Genomic DNA, 14,046 nt, shown 5'->3' with positions numbered 1-14,046 from the left:
TAGCTCAGCAGCACTGCACCTGCCTGGCAAACACAAGGTCCTGAGTTCAATTCCTATTACCCTCCCCACCAAAAAACAATTTCTAAATAACCTGTACAGCATCTAATGGGTGGGGGGACCTGGAATCGAACTCAGAACCTTGCACTTGCCAGGCAGACACTGTGCTGCTTAGTTACATTCCCATCGCTAACATCTAATTTTTAGACAGGTATAAATCAGGCATTTTTGCTTACAGATGCATGAAAAAAGTCCAGATCGATGCTAAATTTAGGAATTATCTGTTGTTAATAAAATTAAGGGTAATTTTGTTTATACATTTATTTGTTACTTAGAAACTTATTTTAAGTTTCCATGAATAATTACAGCTTTAAAGAACCAACAAACATTTTGAAAGCTAAATTTAAAGTTTTTCAATTTTATTGGTTGAAAGAGTGCTTTAAAAAACCCAAATTTTTATTGTGCCTCAGTTTGTAAAACCTTTCAATACAAATACCATGCACCATTCTATCATTTCTACAAAATGAAATTCATGTTTTATAAACAGTCACAATCAGACACAATCAGGGTGCCTTAACAAAAGATAAGTGACCTTGCAATCTAAATATATACAAAAATGTTTTACTTACAGCTCTGAAGTTTCAATATATTTTGCAGTTCCTTCAATAGTGTTACAGTATTCTGTGGCAAATTTGGTAATAAGCTGAAGTAAAGTAGCACTTTTATCATCCACAGGTTCGCCATAGCTATTCAGAAGAGACTGATACTGAGCAGCTAAAACATTGATTCTGGTCTTCAGCTCTGGTAAGCAGTCTCTGATGTGATGCATCAGTAACCTAACAAAATAAGAGAGGAGAGTTTGATTGTTTATTTTAATGCTCCAAACAAGTCAGTTGTTTAAAATGCAAACAGCAGGTGTGGTGGAGCACACATATACTCCCTGCACTCAGGAAGCTGAGGCAGGAGGATCACTATGAGTTGAAGGGTAGCCTAGACTAACTACATAGTGAGTTCACAGCTAGCCTAAACTACATAGAGAGACCCTATATTAATAAGCCAAAAAGCCCAAAATGTATATACATACGTAAAATAAAATGCAAATACCGAGGAAACAGGTCAAAGAATTTATTGTTGGCAGGTATAATATTAAAAAATCATTATATATAAATGTTTTCTTCTTCTACATTTCCTGGCACTCAGTTCCTAAAAGCCCTAAGCTCTCCAGAGTATGTTTTGCACACTAAGGAGATGACTGTACCCTGAGCCCCTGAAGAGCTTCAGGATAAGGGCTGCTCACCAGAAAGACTAGGTGTGAGCAGAAGGTTGCAGTACTCAGCCAGAGGCTGAGTTGATGGCCATGGGCAGTGCTGTGCTCAATCACATCTATAGAATGGAGCTGCTGTGGAAACTTCAGCAGTCAGTGTTCCTGGAGCTGGCCCTGTATGGGCTCCGCGGCGCTGCACCCTCTCCATATGCCTTGCCTTGTCCATCTGTTCCAACTGTGTCTTCTGCACTGTCTCTTACAGTAAGAAGTAAACAAGTCGGGTTCCCCACAGTTCTATGCTCTGCTCTAAAGCCTGAGGAAGGGAGCATCCTCTGTGCTTACAACCTGCACATGAAGCAGAGGAGCAGTCTTGTGGGGATGAGCCTTTGCCTGTGGGGCCTTATGCTATCTAGGTTGCAGTGTCAGGGCTGACTGGGTAGAAGATTCCTAGGGAGAAAGACAAGAGAACTGCTACATGTGTATGGAGAAACCCACACACCTGACATCAGAAGCAGTCATTGCTCTACTGAGTGGCTATGAACAGGGAAAAACACTGGATCACAAGAGCAGTGCACAAACTCAGATGAGAAGTAAACAGTCTTCAGAAACAAAATGATGCAAAGCTATTTTGGTCAATGTCATTGAAATCTGCCTTCAACCCATTGAACACTATAGTGTTATGGTTTGTGTTTGGATGCACCTGCAGAGCCTCATGCAGTCATGGAGGCAGCTGAGTCTAGCATTTGTGATCAGTTTATTGTGTAATGCTGGGACTGGCAGTGTAAATGCTGCACCAGCCCAGGGAGAGAAGGAGGTGTGCTCTGCCCTTTTTGCCCTTTTGCTCTGGTTACTTCTGATACCTGCCACAGCTGCCATGAACAGTTACCTCTCAGCCTTGCCACTCTGCCTTGGAACCAGCTGAATACGGACTGAAACCTTCACAATCTGTAAACTAAATAAACCTTTCCTTCCTTCATTTTGGATGTCAGGTATTTTGTCTCAGCAATAAGAGAAAAGTAACCAAGACATGTAGCAAATGCTAGAAAAAAATGCAAATTATTTTCATACTGTTGTAATTACCACAAAAAAGTAAGCCACTCTTTCCAATTTTAGCTATATAATTTGGTTTCATTATCCTTATAATAGGTAAAAATAGTCACATTCAAATTATACAAATACAAGCAGCAATTAAGTCATGTTATTTATAACCTCAAAACTGTTGAATTTTTCAATTTTATTAAAATTTTAAAATTCATTTAAAAGTTCTAGATTATATGATTTAAACCAAACCAGTAAAAATAAAAGATCTACTTCATGAGAACCTACTAAGCAGGAAACAGAAGTGAAACTGTAAGGAACAGTGTAATAACACAAGGGACTATATAAGTAATGTTCTCCAACACCTGTCAGCAAAACAAGTCTCATTCCCAAAAGGTACAAAATGTTACCTGTTTAGAGTCCTAGCAAGGTACTTCGTTCCATTTCTATTGGCCAGCGATGGATATTTCTTTTGAAGAAAAGCATATTCATCACGGATTGAATCAGTTACACTTTTCTTATTGTTAATATCTAGCTGACTCCTAGGTTGCAAAATAATAGAAATGTTCAACTAAAGTGAACTGTCATCCTCTCCCTACCGTGATGAGTCTAGCAGTAATAACAGTAGTAAGTATTCTTCCCTAATACCTGACATCAGCGGGGTGTGATGGTGCATGTTAGTAATTCCAGCACTTGGGAGGGTGAGACAGGAGGAGAGCCAGGCGTTCAAGGCCAGCTTGAGCTACACAGTAAGTTCAAGCCCAGTCTGAACTACACAGTGAGACCTTGTCTCAGAAAACAAAACAAAACACAAAACAAAGCAAAAAACAAAAACAAAAAAACCCACAACCTAATACCTAACATGAATTGTTTTAATTCTCACAATAATTCTGTGATAGCCATTATCCCATTTTATAGCAAGGAATTAAAAGTTCTAAGAAATTAATATACCCAAGACCACATATTAATTATCACCACTCAAATTTTAATTATGTGACCCATAAGGTAATTAAGGCCTTAAACAGTGTAGGTCTCATTGTTACCATTATTATACTCAGAAGCAGTTAGGCAGGTACCAAAATATAACTCGATCCTAGTCAACTATATTTCATTCATGGAAAGGCAACTAATTTCTACCAAAAATAATTTAACTGAAAGAGCAATCACATACAAATAGAAAAGCAGTATGATGGCAAATCCTTGTCTGAAAAGGAAAATAGCTGGAATTAAACATAATTAGACAATAGTTTCAACAGCTTTTTAAAATTTGGGTAATTTTAATAAAATTTCTCCAAGTTGTCTTGGCAATGAACAGCATCACTAATGCTAGAAGCTAAACAAATCTATTAAAATCCTTTTTCTTGACTTTCTTTTCTTTTCTTTTTTTTTTTTTTTTTTTTTTTTTTTGTCTTTTTCATTTTTATCAGTACCAGGGATCGAACTCACGACCGCCTGCTTGCAAGGCAGGTGCTTATGTCGCTGAGCTAAATCCCCAGCCCCCTTTCTTGACTTTCTTGACTTGATTTTTTTGACTGGGTACAAATCAGAAAATATTTTTTCTCTGCACCTAGTGTCCTTCTTAGACAATAGCTTAAATAACAGACTAAAACAGTTAAAGCCTGGCTATTAAATTATCTTTCATATTGTGGCACTGCTTTCTTTGGAAACATTTTCCATTAGAAATACCTACGAAAGGCTTTAGTGAATCTGTTTTCTCCCTGCAGAGCAATAAATTCTTTAGCAATACCAGTATTAAAGTAAAGGGAGAAAATAGGACAGCATGATATTTCAGGTTGATTTTATTTATTTATTTTTGTCTTTTTCCTTTTTATCGGTACCAGGGATCCAACCCATGATTGCCTGCTTGCAAGGCAGGCGCTTATGCCGCTGAGCTAAATCCCCAGCCCCCAGATTGATTTTAGAAATTCATACTTGCTTGAAAATGAGAACGTTGTAATTCTAATCTACTGTTGATGCTAACCTGTTAACTACTCCAATTATTCCAAGTTTGACAGGAATAACCCTTCCCATCAGCACATCCATGGCGTCAGTACCCGCATCCATGAGATCCAGTTTAGTGATTACAGCGAGGGTTCTGCGGCCTGGCCAATGTAAAACAGAAAGAAGGGAGGAGGAATGGGGAAAGGAAAGGAGGAAAGGGGAAGGAAATGGAAGCAGGGAAACAACCCATTAAATAAAGCCAGTAAGTATTAAAGGAAAATCTTCGCCTATAACCCCACCTAACCTTACATCTTCCATCATTTTGATAATATTTTTCTGAACTTTGCTTTGTATCATTTTAAACACCATGTACAGTTGTAAAAAGTTTTCATAAATAATTTTCTTTATTAGTTCTTAAGACAAACATTTTGGTTTGTTTCTTTAATATGTACTTTGGTTTTGGAGAGGCCTTCAGCATGTTAATCAGGCACTCTGTCACTGAGTTACTTCCACAGCCCTCACCTTTACTATAGCCTTTTTTTTTTTTTTTGTTACTGAGGATCGAACTCATGACCTCACGATTACTAGGCAGATGCTTATGCCGCTGAGCTAAATCCCCAGCCTAGTATAGTCTTTTGACAGGTGCAGACAGGTGTGTCACTACTGCCTCAAAACAAAATAGTTCCACTGCCCCTCACAGCTCTTTGTGCTAAACACTCAAACCCATTTCCATTACTACTCTTGGCTTTTAAGAATGCTACATAAATGGAACTACACAGTACACAAGCCTTGTATGTCTGGCTTCTTTCACGGAGTGTAATGCATGTGAGAGCCACACTCATTGCTAGGTGTACCTACAGTTCATTTCCTTTTATTGCTGAGCAGTGTTCCACTGGATAGGTGTACAGTACCTTGGGTATTCACTCCTCATTTAAGAAACAACAATGAACGTTTTTTGAAACTAGGAATACTGAATAGACACTGCTATAGACATTTACATAATGTTTTTGTATGAATATATGTTCTCATTTAGCATAGATAACTAGGAATGGGACTGCTGATTTCACTTTGTAAGAAACCCCTGTACTGCTTTCTAAAGTAGCTATATCATTCCCACCATCAATTTATGAAGAGTTCTAGCTGCTCTGAATAATGTACAATTTGAGGGTGTTTTTCAATTTTAAGTATTTTCTATCTTGCCCCAAATGTATAAAATCATCCCTTTTAATTACATCATTTTATCATATTATTTACTTATTGTTAGTCACATTAAGTTGCTTCTAATTTTTTTTTTTTTTTTTTTGTCTTTTTCCTTTTTACCGGTACCACGGATTGAACTCACAACTGCCTGCTTGCAAGGCAGGCAGCTTCTAAATTTTTTGACACTACAATAATATTGGAGTGACTTCCTTACCATGAGTTACCAGACTAAGATTACTAGATCAAAAGTATGATCATATTTATTGTACAAGAATCAGTTTATTTCACGCTATTTTTATCTTTTAATTTTTGCTCCTGGGAATTGAACCCAGGGCTTTGCCTGTGCTGAGTGCACACTCTGGCACTGACCTACACACCCACCTCTACAGTTCAGGGGTCACTTTACTCGGTACAAATAAAACGCTTAATATTTTACTTCAAATAATAAAACTTAAATAAGCATTATGGTAGTTTATCTTTTAATCTAACTGAAATGAATATTAATTGCTCACATAGGAAAGTTTCTTAAAACTTCAAATAAAAGTTTTAAATGTCCTGCTTATGGAAATTATAATCAGCATTCTAAAGCACTGATATATCCTGTAAGATTTTTATTTGAAATTCTTCTTCCAATCAAGAAAAGATAAACATAACACAGCCTTCAGAACTTCCAAATATTCAAGTGAAAAGAACTGGCTTCTTAATGTGGCAACAAGAACATTTATCGACAGTAGTAATAACCACTCTCCTACAAGCTGGAATTTTACAATTTCTTATTAAACTTTAACATCATTCTTACCATCTGGATCCACCTCTCTTGAAATTTTAAGTGCCTCTGATGTTGCCATATCTGTGTTAGCAGCAGTGACAGCAAGGATAATGGAATTGGGATTACTGATGAACCGAAGAATGAGCTCTCTGATTTGAAGCTCAATGTCCTTAGGCTGATCACCCACAGGCACCTAAACCAAACAGAGATGAGCAATGAACTAATACTAAAAGCCAACTCAGCTTCTTCCCCCACATAATCCACACAATATAGGTATTTCTCCATTTATAAATAAAGAACTTAGAATATAGTGGTACTTACAAATTTGGCAATATATAAAGTCAAAATGTTAACTCCTGCTAAAATTAAGCTTACTGCTGTACATATATGTTAACTAAACAAAATCCTATGTTAAGGACTGGTCAGTATTAACTGACTAGAGACAAATTCATTCTTTCATTCAAGTATTTATTAACACCACACCATATTTCAAGTGTTACTGCTCTATGTATCAAATTGTTATAGTACTATCTTTTTAAAAAATCCAAATTTCTGTCTACTTGGAGCTTATATTTTAGTAAGAGAAGCAGAAAGTAAACATATTTATTGTATCCAGGTGATACAATAAGGGCTATCAAAACAAAGCAGAAGAGGCTAGGATGATTTGAGAGGATTACCACTTTCAACTATTGTTTTAAAACTAAATTCTACTAGAACTGAGTAAGAAGGAAGACTTCACCAAGACAATGACAGCTGAGAGAAATAGCAGAAATTACATACTAAAAGGGAGAGAGATACACACAGAGCAGCCATCAGGCAAGAGAACAGCGATGGCAGACAGGGCGAGGACAGGCTGACGAGGGCTGGCATTTCTCATCTCTTCCTTTCAAGCCTGCTTCTTTTCTGGTTAGGTCTTATTTTGGGGAAAACAGACTCTGGGAGAATATTCCAGGGTGTGTGAATAACAAGAGCAGGAGGCTGGTGCAGAAATTAGGAGGGGAATAATAGGAGCAAATCAAGTACATACTTAGATCTCCGTAAGAACATACACTTTTACTCTCAGTAAAACAGGAAGCCATTGGGAAAGATTGTGAGCCAAGAGATGATACAATCTAATATGCACCATAACAGGATTACTGTGGCTCCTTAGTCAAGAAGAGACAATGAAGATCTGTTGTTTACTAGTACTATTATTATTATTACTATTGCACCACTCTGGGCAAAATGATAATGGCTGTCTCAGGACAGTAGCTATGAATTTGCAAGACACTGATGGCTTAGATCTAAAATGTCCCTAAAAGGCTCATGCATTCAGGGGCTGGGCTTTTGGAAGGTGACCAGATTAGAGCTGACTGGATGTGTTCAGAGTTGACTGTACATCAGGAGGCAGGGGCTAGTGGAAGAGGTGGGAACTAAAGCAGTCACTAAAGGGTGACCTGAGGGATGTGTCTCCCTCCCACTGCTTTGGGAAGCAGTCTTCCAGCTCACTGCTTCCCAAACCATAATGCTGGAGTAGCTTTCCTCCACCAGATCTTTCACCATGCTCTTTCTGCTCGGGAGCCAGCTTACTGTGTATGAATTAAAAAAAAAAAAAATCAAAATAATCTGTTCCTCTTTTGAGGTGTAGTGGGTCAGGCAATTTGTCCCATCACTGAGACTGTGACTCAGACAGACACTATAAAACTAGATATATTGTAAAGGCAGGAAGAGCTAGGCATAGTGGCACACACCTGTAATCCCAGCACTCTGGGAGGCTGAGGCACAAAGATCGCAAGTTAAAGCCCGCCCAGCCCAGCCTCAGCAACTTAGCAGTCTTCCTTCAAAACCATAAACAGAAAAAGGGTTGGGGATGTAGCTCAGTGTGAAAGTTCTGACAAAAAAAGTATGAGAACCAAAAGGATTTCCTGACAGGAAACACAATAAAGGACAAAGGAATGTCAAAGATGACTACAAACTTTTTGGCTAAGCAACTGATAGACTAGAGTTGCCATTTATTGAGGTAGGAAAACTACAGAAGGAAAAATTTAGCTGAAGAACAAGTCAGGAATTGGGTACTAGACACATTAAATTTGAAATGCCTACCAGACATTTAAGAGTATGACAGGAGATCCCAAGACTGTCCTCTGAACACTGAGAGGTGCGAAGAAACCAGCAAGAGATGAAAGAATGGTTTGTGAAACTGGAAATACAACTGCAGAGTGCAGCACCCTGGAAGCCAAGCCAGCAGCACTCAAAGGGGAAAGGAGCAGTCAGCTCTGCATTAGGTATTCAAGTCTGACGTTAAAGCACGCAGCTCGTTCTCATATAGGATCAAAACACTACTTGTTCAAGTGAAAATAACAAACCCACAAACCCACGAGTAATAGCTATTCCTCACCTTGGTCATTCCTGGCAAATCCACAAGTGTCAAATTGACAACGTTTGGTGAAAAAATCTTAAGATGAATTGGTTCAGGGCTTACTCCCTAAAAATAAGTTTAAAAATATATTAAAGCCACATTAAAATTTCAATGAAGTTTCAAATGCTAAGTATAACTCGAGTATGTAGACTGTGGGTATTCTGAAGTATGAATTAAGCCATGATTCCCAAAAATGTTCAACAAATGGAAACTAAGGAAACACAGGAGACAGCAGCCCACACATAACAGATTATCACATCTAACCCCATGCCATTAACATAGACTTCTTACATGTACAATTTAAACCTCATTATTCCAAGATACGATGTTGTGGAGTTCAGAGAGAAATAGGTAAGTTCCTCAAATCAGTTTGGTTCCTGATTTCATATATCAAATGGCAAAACTATGTACAGTAAAGGTTTCCTCAGATAATTTATCTGAATTTATAGAATCCTAGATTCAAAGAGTAAGAATGTGAATAGTGAGACTGCCATATTTTCTCTTCTATGGACTAAGATTTTTGCATAGACTCAAGCTTCCCCATTGGCCCTCTATGCATTTTGGGACTGAGTTTAGCTACTTGTAAAAAAAAAAAAAAAAAACACATCTGGGCCAGGGATTTAGCTCGGCAGCACAAGTACCTGCTTGACAAATGTAAAATCTTGAGTTCAATTCCCTGTACCAAAAACAAAAACAAACAATTCTGAGGTATTCACCCTTATCTTTGCACAAAGTGTTCTTCACCCTTTTATATGTCTTCTCAACTGTGTCTGTCTGTCTGTCTATCTATCTATCTATCCCCCTTAAAGACAAGGTCTCACTCTGAAGCCCAGGCTGGCCTCAAACTCATGGCACTCCTCAGCCTCCCAAGTGCTAGGATCTACCACACCCAGCACTTTTCACATTTCAGACACTATGAATGAAAATCTACATAGGTAAGTGAATTATATCCTTAGCATAAGGTAAAAATCTTATAGATATATAGAGTTGCTCGTTCATGACACTCAGTTCATTAATTAAAACTTTCATTTTTGAATCACTACAATCTCATACTCTAACTTTTGGTAAAACATAAAATTACTACCAATTGCTGAGGTCAGTAAATACGTGGGAATTGTAGGAGAGACAATACAAATTGGTGTGGTGTGATTTTATACTGACCCCAAAGCCAAAATTATCCAATACAATCTAGTTTCTGGCCTCTTTTTTTTTTTACCTCTTCTATACAATAAAGTTATTGGAAATTAAGGGAAGTATGGCAGCAACGGCAGTAACTCTGGGTTACCAGCTTATAGTTTATTAAAGAACAAATCTCGTCGATACTAGAACAAAGGCAAATATTCAGAAGAGACATAAAGACTCAACACGTCTCCCAAAATGCCGTTTAGTCAAAAAATAACCTCAGCAGCCCCATACTTGACAGATACAGAAGCCCAATAAATACGTATGGGTTACATATTAATGCTATTAGTGGCTAGGGGGGTCACTTCTGGGACTAAATGTGCCACTGGATAATACAAGAATGGATGTAAAAACAAAAGTGATGGGAGCAGAAAGGTAATAGAAGAAAAGAAAAGAGAAAAAAGGAGAATCTGATTGAGGCAATGATAGCACCTGGTGTTATAAACAACAGTGTCTTAAACACCTAATTTATTTTAAATTCTCATAATCTTATAAAGTAAGAAAGTAATCAAGTTCGGCAGAGTGGCACATGTGTATAATTCCAGCATGCAGGAAGAATTCTGAGTTTGAGGCCAGCCTGGGCTACATGGTAAGTGAGTTCAAGGACAGCCTAAACTATACAGTGAGACTCTGTCTCAATAAAACAAAACAAAAACTCAAAGTGATCAGTTTGCTTACATATTATTTTTCATTTCACAAAACCTGATTTTTCTCTTGCTGTTATAATAAATCGATCTAGCCTTACTCAGATATGAAAACTATCTCTTCAAAATACATATATCTCACAAGTTATATAATGTTCCGAGTTGAAAATACAATCAATTCATCAGAAGAGAATAACTCAGTGTAGCAGTATTAAGCAGAATAATTATAATGTGGAATGTAATATATATGATAAGATAGAGAACACATAAATGAGATATTTGATATATAAAAGCACTAAGACAAAGGAATTTTAAGCAGTTATTATATTTGTAAAAATATCTGTCACAAAGACCAACATCATGAATTTATAATGCTGCTTATATATTACATAGAAAATCTGCAATGATATATTTACTGATATTTATACTTTCCAGGTATAAAAATGCCTACCTTATTATTTCCTGAAATTCTTTCTGTTTCATTTTCAATTTCTTGTCGAATTTCATCAAAATCTGTGTAGAGCTAAAAATTATTGAAACATAAAGCACAATATTCAAAATAAGATCAAAGTTCTTATGTCAGAGGTATTTACTGATTTTCTTCAGAGAACAAACAAGCATACTCTACAGTGTACATTTTTTTGAGCCTAGGATTCAGTTCTTCTGAGCTTTGTTTTGAAGTTACCTGACCTCACCACAGTTAGGAATCTCTGAGTTACAAAGAATCAAGATCAATTTAAAGTTTATTTATCAAATAAACTACTGCCCTTAGATATGCTATTGAGAAAGAAATTATTTTACAAAGAATAGTGGCTTTAGAGTAACACGTTAACAATGAAAATTACTACTTGTACGAAATACATTTTCAACATGTTATTTCTTCATTATATTCTTGTGTGATTACCTTGTTTTTGGTGTGAAGAAATTTACCCCATTCTTCTGCTTCGACTCCTAAGAAAAGAAAAACTAATTTATGGAAATTACTTTTATGGTTAGGTAGCAACTTAAAAAGGCAACACAATAAAATGTTGTTTGTTCGTATTTTGTGATTAACTATAAATTAACGAGTATTCTAAGATTGCTAAATCATAACCTCACTTTAGGAAAACTGAATTTTGTATTTTAAAGACATGATTCACTTCAGGCAGTTGCACCTACAGCTTCTCATATTTGCAAACAAAGTTGCTCACCACCTATTTTGGCTGTGTTTACACTGTAGTGATACATTCTTTGAACGTCCTATACATGGAAGAAGAATTAAGACTAAGAAGAAAAATTAAGAATCTCACTGGGTAGTGCAGGAAGCATATATAAACAGATTTATACATATCACTCAGGATAAAAATTTGCAATATGTGAATCAAGTAATATTTCAGGTGTTTGTTAAATTTTTTTTCTTACTGGTTATCTATAAAATTCCAATTTGCTGTTCCTTTAAAGAACTGTCTTAGCAGTAGGGTGCTGTTTTGTAATGGCCCACAGATTTGAAGATAGGAAAAAAATGAAATAAAGGAGAAAAATAACCCCAAGATGAAACTGCTATATGCACCACATAGTTTGAGACTCTCCATAAGTTCCTAATCACAGGTCTTTTCCTCCTTGTATTTGCTAAAAACAAAAACAACAGAAAAAGGAAAATATATTCACTGTCTACATCATGTAGAGACATCTAAAACTTGGAGAGCAAGGTTTTTTCCCAGAGAAATTAGAAATATTTAATTGTGAACGTAATGCAACTTTACCTTTCCCGAGCACAGCTATTCTGCTTTTGTATTGAATAATGCATATCAGCCACCCGAAATAAAACTGTGATTTTCATATAAATATTTGTCAAGGAAAAGATGGACAACGTCTTGGGTAGAATGAGATAAATAAAACTGGATCCTTTTTCCAAGTAAAATGCTCACCTACTGGCAGCTTAGTACCTTCGTCCAAGAAGTCTCATTTGAGGAGTGGAGTAATCTAGGTGAACAAAACTCAAAAAGGCAAGTACTACATACCAAAGGGGTGTTTTCAATTTACCTAATCACAAAGAAGAGGCCTAGCTTCGCAAGCACATTTTAAAAAAATAAAAATAAAGTAAATTACATTCACCACCAAAAAAGCCTGCATTTCGATGCAATGCCAGAAGGGTAACAAGGACCACTAAAACCTGCAACCAAAGTGAAGAGGCAAAAAAAAAAAAAAAGGAAGGAAAAAAATGCACACAGCCTGTAACAGTATAGAAGCACACATGCAGGCATGATAGAAAAAGGGCCAAAAACAAATGGATAAAGGAAACCTTTAGAAAGGTGTCTTGAGTTTTTCCATGTAGCAGGGTCTGTAGTTAAAGAGAAACAGCATAGAATGATAAGTTTAGCGCTTACACCTAAAATTTTAAAGCTTTAAAAATCAAATTAGAAGGATGTATGTTTTTAAGTAATATAAGCAAAGTATATTGTGTGCCATAACTAATTTTTAATATTTTAAATTTTTCCACTGTAATTATCTCACCATTATTTTTAATTCTAAATGGATTAAAATTAGCCCATTCAAAGATGTGCCTGAAATATTTGATAGTCTACTGTAGGAAAAAATAAACTGTCTGATTAAAAAAGGAATATACAAAATATACTAAGCACATCTTTCAAAACCTTGAAAGAATAAGTATATACAAGTATTCATCTTAGCAGCAAAGGTTTTTGCTTTCTATTTTCTTTGAAATATATGTTGAATTTAACAGAACACCACAGAAAGTTAACTGCTCACTTTCATGATTCAATGCAGAAGGTGTCTACTATTTGTACCACAGCTCCCATCCTACCTTTTTCCTTTCCTCCTTCACTGCCTTTGGGAGCAACTAATGGCTTTTACAAATGTATAACTTAACTATGTGGTCATAGAGATTTTCACTACACCAAGATTCTCAAACATTATTGTAGAAAGCATAGATAAAGAAAACGAAAACTTTTGCTTTAATTTAAAAGCTTTCCTTCCCCAAAATGCATTCGTAATTTTTCATGTTTCCACTGACATTGCTCAGAAGTATAACACAAAGCACAATTTTGCCTTTACTCAGTTATGACCCTTTGGGATTTTACCTAGAAGGAAATTTAATAAAAGCTTGATTTATTTCTTACCAAGGTACAACACATAATCTGGAATTGAAAGTAAATCACCCCACTCTAAAATATAGTTTAATTTTGTTTTCAGTAAGAATTTAACATGGGCTGGGGATATTGCTCTGTGATACAGCGCCTGCTTGGTAAGGGCAAAGTACTGAGTTCACTTCCCAGTTCCAAAAAAAAGAACCAAAAAAAAAAATTTTAACAGAAACGTCTTTACATAGTAGAAGTAAGCTTGGAATACCATAAATCTACATACTGATTATACTGCTCAACTGGTGGAAATGAAGGATCTCTTGCTAAGTAAATTTCCTTGATAATTGAACTATACATACTAAACTCCAAAATATTTTATTTCAGTCAGTTTTGATATCAGTAGAACACAGCCCTAATGTCATCTTAGGATGCACTGGTCTTCATGTATGATTGACAACTTAGGCCTTTGTTTCCTAACAAAGTCCTCAGAGGCTTTATAAATCCCTATAAAAAATGGTCAGTGAGTGACTTTT

At 36.2% G+C, this 14,046-nt stretch overlaps 1 protein-coding gene across 14 annotated transcripts in view; it reads right to left on the bottom strand.

Moving 5' to 3' along the window:
• Nucleotides 1-14,046, bottom strand: part of Dnm1l (dynamin 1 like) — a 58,663-nt gene that overhangs the window by 20,994 nt on the left and 23,623 nt on the right. For 4 of the 14 annotated variants that reach the window (XM_023563778.2, XM_023563776.2, XM_063254530.1 and 1 more), the window contains exons 3-11: nucleotides 12,715-12,753; nucleotides 12,341-12,358; nucleotides 11,338-11,384; nucleotides 10,885-10,956; nucleotides 8,587-8,673; nucleotides 6,240-6,402; nucleotides 4,281-4,401; nucleotides 2,710-2,841; nucleotides 627-833 (exon numbers count right to left, since the gene is read on the bottom strand). In XM_023563778.2, the coding sequence (XP_023419546.1) occupies nucleotides 627-833; nucleotides 2,710-2,841; nucleotides 4,281-4,401; nucleotides 6,240-6,402; nucleotides 8,587-8,673; nucleotides 10,885-10,956; nucleotides 11,338-11,384; nucleotides 12,341-12,358; nucleotides 12,715-12,753 (886 nt within the window). Of the gene's footprint in view, nucleotides 1-626; nucleotides 834-2,709; nucleotides 2,842-4,280; nucleotides 4,402-6,239; nucleotides 6,403-8,586; nucleotides 8,674-10,884; nucleotides 10,957-11,337; nucleotides 11,400-12,340; nucleotides 12,359-12,714; nucleotides 12,754-14,046 lie in introns of all 14 variants that reach the window. The other 10 variants (XM_005002315.4, XM_005002314.4, XM_063254531.1 and 7 more) reach the window with 4 other exon arrangements.

This window comes from Cavia porcellus, unplaced genomic scaffold (genome assembly GCF_034190915.1).
Source record: "Cavia porcellus strain 051 isolate PalLab524CR breed Dunkin Hartley unplaced genomic scaffold, mCavPor4.1 scaffold_8, whole genome shotgun sequence".
NCBI classification, from domain to species: Eukaryota; Metazoa; Chordata; class Mammalia; order Rodentia; family Caviidae; genus Cavia; species Cavia porcellus.
Note: the sequence above shows the minus strand (reverse complement) of the source record. Positions and strands in the feature narration are given on the sequence as shown.